We start from the raw sequence: 13,386 nt of genomic DNA on the forward strand, positions 1-13,386 counted from the left end.
AGCTCCTGGTTCTCAGGGAACGTGTGTGCTCCCTTGAGGCCAAGGTGGCTGACCTGGAGAAGCAGAGACAGTCAGCTAGGCACACAGAAAAGACTCTCGGGGACTTGTTAGCTACGTCCCACTCTGGATCTGGCAGCCCCGCTGCTGTCAGGGAGCATGAGGGTCTAGGGGAAACAGGGCACCGTGCTGAGGATAAGGGGAATGTGCCCTCAGAAGGGACCTCTTCCCCAGCTGGTGAGCGGCTCTCCTTTTGCACCAAGGAACCATCCCTGAGCAGGGTGGGAGGGGGGCTCTTGGTAGTGGGTGATTCGATCCTTAGGCAGGTAGACAGCTGGGTGGCGAACCCGCGTACTGACCGTATGGTGACTTGCCTGCCTGGTGCGAAGGTAGCGGACATTACGCGTGTTTTAGATAGGCTGGTAGATAGTGCTGGGGAGGAGCCAGTGGTCGTGGTGCATGTCGGCACCAACGATGTGGGGAAATGCAGTCGTGAGGTCCTGGAGGAGAAATTTAGGATGCTGGGCAGGAAACTTAGGTCCAGGACCTCCAAGGTAGCCTTCTCAGAAGTGTTACCTGTTCCACGCGCAGGGCCGGAGAGACAGGCAGAGATCAGGAGTCTCAATGCGTGGATGAGACGATGGTGTAGGGGGGAAGGGTTCAGGTTTGTTAGGCACTGGGATACTTTTTGGAACAAGAGGGAGCTGTACAGGCGAGACGGTCTCCACTTGTCCCGAGAAGGAACCAGGCTGCTGGCACTTAAAATCAAAAAGGTGGCAGAGCAGCTTTTAAACTGAATATTGGGGGAAAGCCGACAGGAGATGAAAAGTCTCTGGTTCGGGTTGGCTCATCTGAGAGAGGTGAGGGGGTACCGGTTGCTTTTCTACAGGGAGGTGGATTGAAATTGTCCACAGAGGCCATGGCTGGTGACATGGACTGCCGGACAACGACTCGAGATAGCAAGAGGAAGGATGCAGGCTTAACTTGTAAGGGAAATTACAGCTGTTTCTATACAAATGCTAGAAGTGTCCGAGGTAAAATCGGGGAGTTGGAGTGCTTGGTGTCGGAGGGAAAAATAGACATTGTGGGTATTTCTGAAACTTGGTGGGATGAGGAAAATCAGTGGGACACAGTGATTCCCGGTTATATATTATATCGGAAGGATAGGGGGGGAAGGGTTGGAGGTGGGGTAGCTCTGTATGTCAGAGAGGGTATAAAGTCTAGAAAGATTGAGAGGCTAAGTGAATTGGATTCGCTTCTGGAAGTTCTATGGGTTGAAATAGGGGGGCCAAAAGGAAACTTAACACTGGGAGTTTGTTATCGCCCACCAGATCAAAAGATAGAGGAGGATTATAAAATGATGAATGCCTTAAAGATAGCAACTAGACAAAAACACTGTGTAATAATAGGTGATTTTAACTACCCACACATTGATTGGGTCAATATGTGTTCTAGCCGGGAAAAAGAGATTGAGTTTCTAGACACTCTAAATGACTGTGCTATGGAGCAGATGGTCACGGAACCTACCAGGGGAGAGGCGATCCTTGATTTGGTCCTAAGTAACACTCAAGACCTGGTGAGAGATGTAAAAGTGATTGCACCGCTTGGAAACAGTGATCATAATGTTGTTGAGTTCATCATTTGTACAAATAGAGAATTGGCCAAAAAGACTCACACAACCATTTTTAACTTTAAAAGGGGTAATTTCTCTGATATGAGGGGACACGTGGGGAGGAAACTGAAAGGAAAAGTAGAAAGGGTCAAAACAATTGGGGAAGCTTGGGATCTATTTAAAACTACGATCCTAGAAGCTCAAAAAATATATATTCCGCAGGTTAGGAAAGGCACAAACAGGTATAGGAAAAAGCCTGCATGGTTAACAAACAGAGTAATGGAGGCTGTAAAAAGTAAAAAGAATTCCTTTAAGCAGTGGAAAGCTAGTCACAGTGAGGCTGATAAAACGGAACACAGGCTATGGCAAATAAAATGCAAGTCTGAGGTCAGGCAGGCAAAAAGGGAATATGAGGAGCATATAGCAAAAAACGTAAAAACCAACAATAAAACTTTCTTCAAATACATTAGAAACAGGAAACCAGCCAGGGAGGCAGTGGGGCCCTTGGACGACCAAGGGGTAAAAGGAGTATTGAAGGATGATAGGGAAATGGCTGAGAAGCTAAATGCATTTTTTGCCTCCGTCTTCACTGTGGAAGATGAGAAGTGCTTGCCCACTCCAGAACCACTGATTTCAGGAGGGGTGTTGAAAGACCTGAGTCAGATTGAGGTGACGAGAGAGGAGGTCCTAAAACTGATAGACAACTTAAAAACTGAAAAATCACCAGGCCCAGATGGCATACATCCGAGAGTTCTGAAAGAACTCAAATGTGAACTTGTAGATCTCCTGACAAAGATATGTAATCTTTCCTTAAAATCTGCCTCCATTCCTGAGGATTGGAAGGTAGCTAATGTCACTCCCATCTTTAAAAAGGGTTCCAGAGGAGATCCGGGAAATTACAGGCCAGTCAGTCTGACGTCGATACCGGGTAAATTGGTGGAAACCATTATTAAGGAAAGAATTAGTAGGCACATAGATGAACAAAACCTATTGAGGCAGACTCAGCACGGTTTCTGTAAGGGAAGATCTTGTCTCACTAACCTGTTAGTGTTCTTTGAGGGGGTGAACAAACATGTGGACAAGGGGGATCCAATAGATATTATTTACCTTGACTTCCAGAAAGCTTTTGATAAAGTTCCTCATCAAAGGCTCCTAAGTAAGCTCAAAAATCATGGGATAGAAGGACAAGTCCTTTTATGGATCAAAAACTGGCTAGTTCATAGAAAACAGAGAGTGAGTGTAGGTGGGCAATTTTCTCAGTGGAGGGTGGTAAGCAGTGGGGTACCGCAGGGATCAGTACTTGGTCCACTGCTTTTTAACTTGTTCATTAATGATTTGGAGATGGGAGTAAGCAGTGAAGTGGCTAAATTTGCGGATGATACAAAGTTGTTCAGGGTGGTGAAAACCAGTGAGGATTGTGAGGCACTCCAAGGGGATCTGTCAAGGATGGGCGAGTGGGCGTCAACATGGCAAATGGGGTTCAATGTGGCCAAGTGCAAGGTGATGCACATTGGAGCCAAAAATCCTAAATATAAATACACATTGATGGGGTCTGAACTGGCAGAGACTGAGCAAGAGAGAGATCTTGGAGTTGTAGTGGATAACTCACTGAAAATGTCGAGACAGTGTGTGACTGCAATAAAGAAGGCCAATGCTATGCTGGGGATTATTAGGAAGGGTATTGAAAACAGATCAGCCAATATAATAATGCCCCTATATAAATCAATGGTGAGACCTCATTTGGAATACTGTGTGCAGTTCTGGGCACCACACCTTAAAAAGGATATTATCGCTTTGGAAAAAGTGCAGAAAAGGGCAACTCGAATGATAAAAGGGTTGGAACACTTTCCCTATGAGGAAAGGTTAAAGCGCTTAGGGCTCTTTAGCTTGGAGAAAAGACGACTGAGGGGTGACATGATCGAGGTTTATAAGATTATGCATGGGAAAGAGCAGGTAAAGAAAGAGGTACTTTTCTCCCTTTCTCACAATACAAGAACTCGTGGGCACTCCATGAAACTGCAGAGCGTTCGGGTTAGAACGGATAAAAGGAAGTACTTCTTCACCCAAAGAGTGATTAACACATGGAATTCACTGCCACAGGAAGTGGTGGGTGCTACAAGCATGGATGGCTTCAAAAGGGAATTAGATAAGCATATGGAGCAGAGGTCCATCGGTGGCTATTAGCCACAAGGTATAGCTAGGGGCTCTGGGGCAAGTGATGCTCTGTCTTCTTGGTGCTTGGGGGGGGGGTCAACAGTGGGAGGGTTTCTAGTGTCCTGGCCCCACTGCTGGACCTCCTGATGGCACTGGTATTTCTGGCCACTGTGTGACACAGAGTGTTGGACTGGATGGGCCTTTGGCCTGATCCAACATTGGCGTCTCTTATGTTCTTAAAACAAAACACCCTACACAGAGTTTCAGTGTCCAAGATTTGTAACAGGTGGTGTCTGAGTTTTGCCAGGGCATTCATTTAAGTCTCAGTTCTAGGGCTGTAATTTGATTGAAAGACTGTACAACGGTTGTATGTGTGGAAGTGCCTGGCTTGTATAACCCCGCTCTGTTTTGTTTTAGCTCTGTTTATTAGCCAAATGCTTTAAACCTGCCCTCCCATATCTAGATGTGGACATGATGGATATTTGTAAAGAGAACGGGGCATACGATGCAAAACACTTTCTATGCTACTACTACTACGGGGGAATGATATACACTGGCCTCAAGAACTTTGAAAGAGCACTCTACTTCTATGAACAGGTAACCGCCTCCCCTCTAACTACTTCCCCACACTGGTTTTCAGTGGCACTCGCTCTGCTTAAAATAGCTTCATTCCTTCTCTTTAACAATACATGCTCCATTTGCAGGATTTTGCCTTCCAAGCCCCTGTGGGTCTCCCAGGAAGCCGCTGCGGAGTACCTGTTCTTGTTTCCGTGGGTTCCCATTTCCTCTTTTTTCTTTCTCTCTCAGGCTATCACGACTCCCGCCATGGCCGTGAGTCACATTATGTTGGAATCCTATAAAAAATATATCCTAGTTTCCTTGATACTCCTTGGCAAAGTGCAACAGCTGCCGAAATACACCTCCCAGGTCGTGGGTAGGTTCATTAAGGTAAGGCTCTGGGTAGCAGTTTGCGTAAGTGTGGTGTGTCGAGAGGAAGTTAGGGAGAGGCGGGAAAGAGCAGAGGTTTTTCTTTGTTTCCCACGTTCTTAGAAAGAGGAAGGTGGCCTGGATTAGCATCTTTGAAGTTGCAGAATCTTTCTGAATCATGAGCCACTGAATTAGGGGTCTGCACCTTTCTATAACTGGCGAGTCAAGCAAGTTAAAAATTCAGAACAAGGGACTGAGAGAGAGCCAGTACGAGAGAGCTCGTCTGCGTAACTGAAACACACAATTTAACAGTACTGAGAACTGACATGTTGATTAAAGAATCCGTTCAGTTTCTGCCGCCCAAACATGTGGCACAAGCAGCGGTCTCACAGTAAGCCATAAATGTAAAGAGGAGCACCTGACACAATTGTTTTGGCACACTGGCATAAATCTGTGCATGGTTTGCGCTTTGGCTGTGGGCAACTGCTCATCTCAAAACGTTTTGCTTTCCGACGAGCATCTTCGCAGGCTGGTTGTTTTAGCACCCCACATACCCTTCCAATATACGGTAAAAGGTTTCATTTTTTAAAGGGCCCTATTTGTTTCCCTGCTGAGCCGCAGTGGAGCCCTAGCTTGTAAACACTTGTGGCTGGGGTGCGTGTGTGCTTATGGGGGGTGATTATGATGATGCGTCATTGGGGGGGGGGATTTGTGGCTATAAAAGTGACGAGCCACTCGATCTGGGTATTTGTACAGTTCGACAGATGTTGCCTGTGTGGGCCTTGAGATTCCTGCATTTTGAAGGTCAATCATCCTAGTGGGTCAGCAGCTTAGGGCAAAGGTGTCCAGGCTCTCTCTGATATCAGAGCAGTTCAGCCAATGGCAGTGCTGCCATATAAACAAGCCAAACTGTGACACTGGAGCAAATGAGGTACCTGTTCCTGGGGGATGGTTTTCAGCCTGCGGGCAGAGGAAGCGTCACGGTGAGGCTGTAACCTCAGTAGTTGCCTCAGGTGAAAGATTTTAGGTATCACTTGAAGATAGCTGGGCAGAGGTCGCAACCCAGCAGAAAGATGTTTTGCACGAGCCACCTTGAAATGGAACAGTTGCACACTGGCCTCTGTGTCACGGGCTGGGGTGCCAGTCACAGGGAGTCCAGAACAGGCTAAGGTCAGGAGCCAAGAAAGACAGTGCCAAGTCCAAGAAGGCAAGCCGGGGTCAGGAGCCAGAAAAGTCCAAAGCCAGGGGGGTCTGAAGGTCTAGGTGCAAGAGCCGAGCCGGAGTGGATGCTAGCAGCACGAAGCTGACTCGTTGCTTCCACGAAGAGTGCTGCCCAGAGTGTGGAGTTAAATGCTGCTACCAATTAGCCAGCTGCACGATCGGCCAGGCTCCTGTGAGAACTCTGGGCTAGATGCGCGTCTCCCCTGTAGCCTGGCCTCTTTTTGCCTGGTTGCTAAGTTTTGCCACAGTCGCTCCCTTAAATGAGTCACATGTGGGGGAGAGTCAGGAGGGCTTTCAGCCTGCAGTTCTTCCTCCTTATCTGGGCCAGGTGTGAAGACTGCTGTTGCAGGCACTTGCCAGCTATCCTCCTATGCTGCTTCAGAGGGGCCAGCTGTGGTTTCTGCAGGCTATGTCAGCTCATCCTCATCCACGCCCATGACACTCTGTTGGTTTCTGCGGAGCTCAAGCCGGGAAATTCTCCTAGCATGCTGTGCCCTTTGTGTTGGGTGTGTGTGTGTGTGTGTGTGCCCATGCACGATTTTATTTATTTATGAGGTTTTTATTCCACCCTCCCCCGCAAGCGGTATGGATTTCCTGCTTCAGGCATCAATCTGTCTTGTGCCAAATCTGCCTGGCGGGGTGCAGAGGTACTAGTTTCAGACTGTTTGGGGTTGACCACGTTCTCGGAGATGATATGGGAATCCTGCTGTGTTGTAAGAGACACAGTACTTCCTGGCCTGCTCTCTGCTGTGATGCTGAGAAGAGCGGAATGGGGCTCTTTAGCTAGGAGTAACAAGCGTCATAGAATCATAGAATGTTAGAGTTGGAAGGGACCTTGCAGGTCATCTAGTCCAACCCCCTGCACTCTGCAGGAGCAGAGCCGAAAGATAGCCCTAGAACATACCCGCAAGATGGTCATCAAGCCTCCGCTTGAAAACGTCCAGTGAAGGAGCATCCGCCACCTCCCGAGGCAGTCTGTTCCACTGCTCAACCACTCTTACAGTTAGGAAGTTTCTCCTGATATTTAGCCGGTATCGACTCCCTTGTAATTTCCACCCATTAGATCTAGTCTTGCAATCCGGAGCAAGAGAGAACAGATCTGCTCCATCTTCTACATGACAGCCCTTCAGATATTTGAAGACTGCAATCATGTCCCCTCTAAGCCTTCTCTTTCCCAGGCTAAACTCTTTCAGCCTTTCCTCATAAGACTTGGATTCCAACCCTCTCACCATCCTGGTTGCCCTCTTCTGGACACGCTCGTCAGAGCTGGTAGCTGCTATAGCCAGTGTGAGGCTTCTGCACAGGTGGGGAATGGTACCCGGGTGTCTTCGTAGCCCACTCGAGTCCGTTTCTCTGCTTCGATGATGGTGTAGTGTGTAGGATCTAGGGAGGAGTTAGAACCATCCAGCCAACCCTTCCCCGAACAGTCCAAGCCTTGACAGGACTTTTAAGCTTGTTGTACCAGCGCCACCAATTAATTTTGTTCGAGAGAAGAAGATGCAGGATGGCCTGGAGTTCCGTTTTCCTGTCTCTATCCCGTCGGCATGTCTCCCCCCCCCCCCTCCACCCCCCCTCAGTTTTTAGATCCAGGTTTTTTTCTCTCCCACTTACAGCCGCTTAGCAACGCCTACCATGAATTAGCGCAAGTGTACGCCACCAATAAGCCCTCGGAGCTGCGGGCTCTGGTGAACAAGCACAGCGAGACGTTCACCCGGGATAACAACATGGGCCTGGTGAAGCAGTGCCTCTCCTCGCTCTATAAAAAGAATATCCAGAGGTTAACGAAGGTAAGGACGGTGCCATGTTCTGTATTTAGCTCTCCCTCCCGGGGTTTTGGCTCAGCTTGGGTGTCCTGGCTGTTCCAAGGCGCATCCACAAGAATGCTGCAGAGCTGGGATTGACGTTACTCCGATGTTTTAGAGGATAGCAGTGTTGGTCTGCACTAGAGGAGCTAGATTTGAGTCCAAAAGAGCCTTAGAGACAACAAGATTTTCAGGGTGTAAGATTTTGAGAGTCAAAGCTTCCTTCATCAGATAATAGTATGAATGGAGATCCGGGTCCTTATATGTTAATCTGTGTTAAGTAGTTTGAGAGCTAGTTTAACATAACATAAGAACATGAGAGAAGCCAATGTTGGATCAGGCCAATGGCCCATCCAGTCCAACCCTCTGTCACACAGTGCAACACCAGGTGCAAAGTTTGGTGTAGTGGTTAAGAGCGCGGACTCTAATCTGGGTGAACTGGGTTTGATTCCCCACTCCTCTTCCACATGCAGCTGCTGGTGTGACCTTGGGTCAGTCATAAGTTCTCTCAGAGCTGCTCTTTCACGGGCAGCTCTCGGAAGAGCTCTCTCAGCCCCACCTACCTCACAGGGTGTCTGTTGTGGGGAGGGGAAGGGAAAGGAGATTTCTAAGCCGCTCTGAGACTCCTTCAGGTAGTGAAGGGCGGGGTATAAACCCAACCTCTTCTTCTCTTCTTCATCTTCTTCTCTTGCAGAGAATCAAGGTGGATTATACTGCTTAGGTTAGGACAGTTGTTGCTCAAATAGCACGAGGCATCCAATAAGCGATGCGACAGGACCAGGCATGTAAAAATTAGAAACAGGGCAAAAACAGACATGGTGTATCTACTTATTTATCGAAAAGTTTATGCCCCCGCCTTTCCTCGTGGTTCAAGGCGTCTTATGTTAATAGTTTAAAAAAAACATTTCCAGTTACAACTAGAATAATATGGCAAACCCCAAATCTCTCTCTCCCTGTCATAAAATGCAAAGGAGTGGAAGAGTAGGGAAACAGCGCAGCAAGAGCAAGGCAATGCAGACAGCGGAAATAGGCTAGAATCGGGTCTGTTTTATAAATGTGCTCTCTGGGTCACTCACTGTATTGCAGCCTTCTTTCCTTCCTTCCTTTGTATAAAGGTCCCCTTCTCCCTGGTAGATTTACCCAGGCAGGGGGCTGTCTTGGTGCGTAAGCAGGAACTCCTTTGCATATTAGGCGACACACCCCTAATAATGTAGCCAATCCTCCAAGAGCTTACAGTAGCCCCTGTAAGAAGAGCTCTGTAAGCTCTTGGAGGATTAGCTACATTAGGGGTGTGTCGCCTAATAGGCAAAAGAGTTCCTGCTACAAAAAGAGCCCTGAGTGAGCGTCCCTGTTTGGATGTCCCGACCAGCAGGACTCTAGTGTGTGGTCAGAAGTGATTTTCTTTTTGCTAGCCAAGCGGAGCGGGAATGCCTTTGACCTTCTGTCTGTCCGCCATTTTCACAGCTGTGGCAATCAGCACTTAAGGGATCCTTTGGGGGAGCAGGGACTTAGTCTTGTTTTCTTGCTGATTCCCCACCTCCCATCCATTGTTCCCTCTAAGCTGAGGTCGTGTGAGCCAGCTTACAGTTTGTTAGCCTCCAGCTCACTCATTTCTGTCTTCGCTCAGGAAGGAATGGCTCCGGAGCAAATTGATTTATGACACAGCCAAATCGCTCGCTTCCAACTTTAATGCCAGTAGCTCACAAAGTAGGATTTTTGCTTCCAAAACTCCACCGCTTAGAGGGAGCACTGCCACCATCTTAGCTGTATTCTGCCCACTATCTGAGTGATTTGGTCAACAGGAAAGCCACACTGGGGGGGGGGGACTGGTTGAGGGTGGAAAGGGTGGGATGTAAAAATAAATAAGTATGGAATGTTTTCCTGTGATAGCGGTCGACGATTGTGGGCCTGTTTCTCGGGGATGCTTTATAACCACAATAATCTTGAGCAGGTTCCGCTGACAAAATCAAACCACTTCTGGTACGTTGGAGCTCTCTTACTGCAAGATACGATGTCCTGTGTCCTGCAGAGCACGGGTCCCCAACTTTTTCTGAGCCTGTGGGCACCTCTGGAATTCTGATACGGGGTGATGGTGCTGCCACAAAATGGCTACCGCAGGAGGCAGGGGGAGCCACAGAATGTCAGGGAGCAAATGCGATGCGTAACTCTCACTGTTCACGCTTCGAAATTTAAGGCAGAGGTTCTGTTTAACAGGAGGCCTTTTAATCTGCACAGCCAATCAGGAGCCCTGCTGGGCACATGCCTGACCTGGCCCCGCCCACTTTCTAAACTCCATTGGGCACCGCGTTGGGGAACCCTGCAGCGGAGGAATCCGCAGGCTCTTTCCAATATGCTGTGACCCACTACGAAGGGGCAGGGAGGCAGTGTTTTCCCTTGCCTCACGCTTCTGTCCTTTTCTCCCTAAATTTCAGACATTTTTAACACTATCACTACAAGATATGGCGAGTCGAGTGCAGCTCTCCGGGGCCCAGGAAGCTGAAAAATACGTCCTTCACATGGTAAGGAGCGTCGCTTTGGATATGAGTTACTTATGTGTGGGGCGGGGTTGAAAAACATTGGGATTAGAGTCAGCTGTCATTTTGGGGTGTGATTCATTGACAGCACTGTGTTCACTCACGTGTGAGAGGTTGCTGATTTACAGGACAAGATTCAAGGTCCAAAGTGGTCTCTCCAGTCAGTTTATGACACACACACACCCCGGTTTACCTGTTGGGTTAAACGGAAGCAAAAATAAATCCACAAGAACTGTGAACAGGGCGCTCAATATTTCTTTAACAAAAATCGTGAAGTTATGAATATGAAAGTACAAAAGTAATAATAATACATTCAAGTTATAGATTCAGGTACATTTAGAAGGTGACACCAATGGGACGGTAGTCTCCAGAATGCAGTGCCGTTTCGACAGACGTCTTCTTCTAACCAATAGTTTGATAATGTATGAAAAATTGCGCTTCAATGGAAAAGCTGCCCAATTCACATGGAGTTTGATAACAGTTTCACCTATTACCTTGCACAAATAATGGAGGAGAACATCTCTCAGACAGATTAAAGCTTATGTCTGTCTGAGAGATGTTCTCCTCCATTATTTGTGCAAGTGCAATTTTTCATACATTATCAAACTATTGGTTAGAAGAAGACGTCTGTCGAAACGGCACTGCATTCCGGAGACTACCGTCCCGTTGGGTGTCACCTTCTATCTTTATGTACCTGAATCTATAACTTGAATGTATTATTATTACTTTTGTACTTCCATATTCATAACTTCACGATTTTTGTTAACGAAATTTTGAACGCACTGTGCACAGTTCTTGTGGATTTATTTTTGCATGTCTATGGACTGTGACCATATTTATTTTGGGGTTAAATGGAAGGCCAGAAGTTTTACGCAGTATCCCCAGTCCTCCACATTTCCAGGTTAAGGGGGAATGCTGTTCAAACAGATCACAAAGGTGACCTGACTCCAGTGGTAAAAAGAGAAAGAAATTTTACTTATAAAAACAGAATTTTATTTATTTATTTATTTCTATTTCTATGCCGCCTTGCCTGACAAGCAGGCTCAAGGTGGTGTACAATAATAATTTACAATAAAAACAGATAAAATTCAACAATAAAATATAAAGTGCAAATTACATACAAACAATAAAGTGCAGATGGCGACTGTTGTAGTTGGCTCCATCTGACTGTCCCAAAGAAAGTACCAGTAATAGATGTTCAGTAGCTCGTTCAGTGGTGGCTCCTAATCGAATGCCTGATGGAAGAGCTCCGTTTTACAGGCCCTGCGGAACTGTAAGGGGTCCCACAGGGCCCTGATGTCCTCCGGGAGCTTGTTCCACCAATGTGGAGCCACCACTGAGAAGGCCCTGGATCTGGTACTAGCCAGTGTGGCATCCTTGGGGCCAGGGCCAGGTGATTTAAAGTCCCTGACCTCAGTGCTCTCTGGGGAACGTGTGGGGAAAGGCGGGCCCTCAGGTAGGCAGGCCCCCGGCCATATAGGGCTTTAAAGGGTCAGAAGCACGTCTTACATGACATATTCATGCAGGCGCATTTAACTTATTGCGAACAGATGAACTTCCAAAAGAGGTTATCTTGCTACATCTCCGAGGCCGGGTAAGAGAGAGAGAAGAGGAGAGGTCCCGGATAATGTAAAAGAGAAGGCGAGGAAGGGCCAACGAGGCTTCACATCTAACTGATTGGGGGGGGGGGGGGGAAATGGCAAGTGTTCCCCAGCGAGAATTCTCTTAACCCTTGCCCTCCAAGATCCTCTTGCATGCAGAGTTACAATAGCTAGCCAATGTTGCCTACCGAAGGACCCCAGAAATTCTCTAGTTGTGAGTAGATGGGTGCAAACAGACGGAGGGTCCACTGGGAGGGGTGGCAGAGTCAGTCCAAAGCAGGATCAGTCTTTATGTTGGAGCCGCTGTGCCAGTTACTCTGAATGAGGCGACTGTGTGAAGTTATCCAAAGTTTTTCCCAGGAGGCAGAAAGCCAGGAGAAATTAGTTTTTCCGGGTTTTTTTCCCTGAGGACTTATTTCCATTTGTCCAGTAGGGAAAAATGGTAAATTCAATGGAACACTGGAAAACTTGTATGAAACATTTTTCTGCTCTTGATAATGATTTTTCAAAGGTTTCATTTAGTCAAAACGTAGAGCGTGAAAATTTTTGAAGGATTCTTGTTTTTAAATACTTTCCAGCAGAAGAAAATTTAGCTGAGTTCTAAACAAAACTCCCATGAAGCAGATTTTTCTTTCTTAGAAGAGAGTGAAATGTGCCAAGATATCATAGGGTAAAGCAGTTTGCAACTCTGTCTTTTCTTAGCATTGGGTTTATTTGTAATTCTGCTTTCTGATAATAAAGAGATTTATACTTTTCCAGAAATATACCGCTTGATACAATTTTATGTGCTAGATAAATCATCAGTGATGCATTTTTATGTTGTTAAAGCCGCACAGTAGGTTTAGGCTTAATAGGAAAGTATTGCATATGTTTTGTGTAGTGGTTAAGTGTGCGGACTCTAATCTGGGAGAACCGGGTTTGATTCCCCACTCCTCCACTTGCACCTGCTGATGTGACCTTGGGTCAGTCACAAGCTCTGGCACAGCTGTCCTTGAAAAAGAGCAGTTTGTGTCAGAGTTCTCTCAGCCCCACCCACCTCACAGGGTGTCTGTTGTGGGGAGGGGGAGGGAAAGGAGTTTGTAAACCGCTCTGAGACTCCAAGTGAAGGGCGGGGTATAAATCCAATCTCTTCTTCTTCTTCTTCTTCTTTATCTCCCCCCCCCAAATTTCTGGGTCCCCCCCCAAGGGAAAACCGCTGCAGAACTTACAGAAATTTTATCTCTCCACCAGCGATCTCTAAGAAGGCCTCAAGCCGTAAGGCATGTTGTTCTTATTTCCCCCCACCAGATAGAAGACGGTGAAATCTTTGCTAGTATTAACCAGAAAGACGGAATGGTCTGTTTTCATGATAATCCGGAGAAATATAACAATCCCGCCATGCTTCACAACATTGATCAGGAGGTAAATAGCTCTTTTCCTGCCACGCGATCCCTGAATTTTAATCCTGATTTTTGTTTTTGCAAGGGCTTTATGCAGCAGCAACTCTTGTCTGCTTCCTTGACTGGGCCGGCGGAAAGGGGAAATAAAATCCCCTCGAT

General features: G+C 47.1%; 1 protein-coding gene across 1 annotated transcript in view; it reads left to right on the forward strand.

Annotated features, from left to right (window-relative positions):
* The window catches only part of COPS3 (COP9 signalosome subunit 3), a 30,902-nt gene that overhangs the window by 15,237 nt on the left and 2,279 nt on the right, over window positions 1-13,386 (forward strand). Inside the window, exons 6-10 of the mRNA XM_015427641.1 lie at window positions 4,181-4,360; window positions 4,571-4,711; window positions 7,525-7,698; window positions 10,146-10,232; window positions 13,136-13,249. Of these exons, the coding sequence (XP_015283127.1) occupies window positions 4,181-4,360; window positions 4,571-4,711; window positions 7,525-7,698; window positions 10,146-10,232; window positions 13,136-13,249 (696 nt within the window). The remainder of the gene's footprint in view (window positions 1-4,180; window positions 4,361-4,570; window positions 4,712-7,524; window positions 7,699-10,145; window positions 10,233-13,135; window positions 13,250-13,386) is intronic.

The sequence above is a fragment of the Gekko japonicus genome, unplaced genomic scaffold (genome assembly GCF_001447785.1).
Source record: "Gekko japonicus isolate JY-2015 unplaced genomic scaffold, Gekko_japonicus_V1.1 scaffold136, whole genome shotgun sequence".
Classification (NCBI taxonomy): domain Eukaryota; kingdom Metazoa; phylum Chordata; class Lepidosauria; order Squamata; family Gekkonidae; genus Gekko; species Gekko japonicus.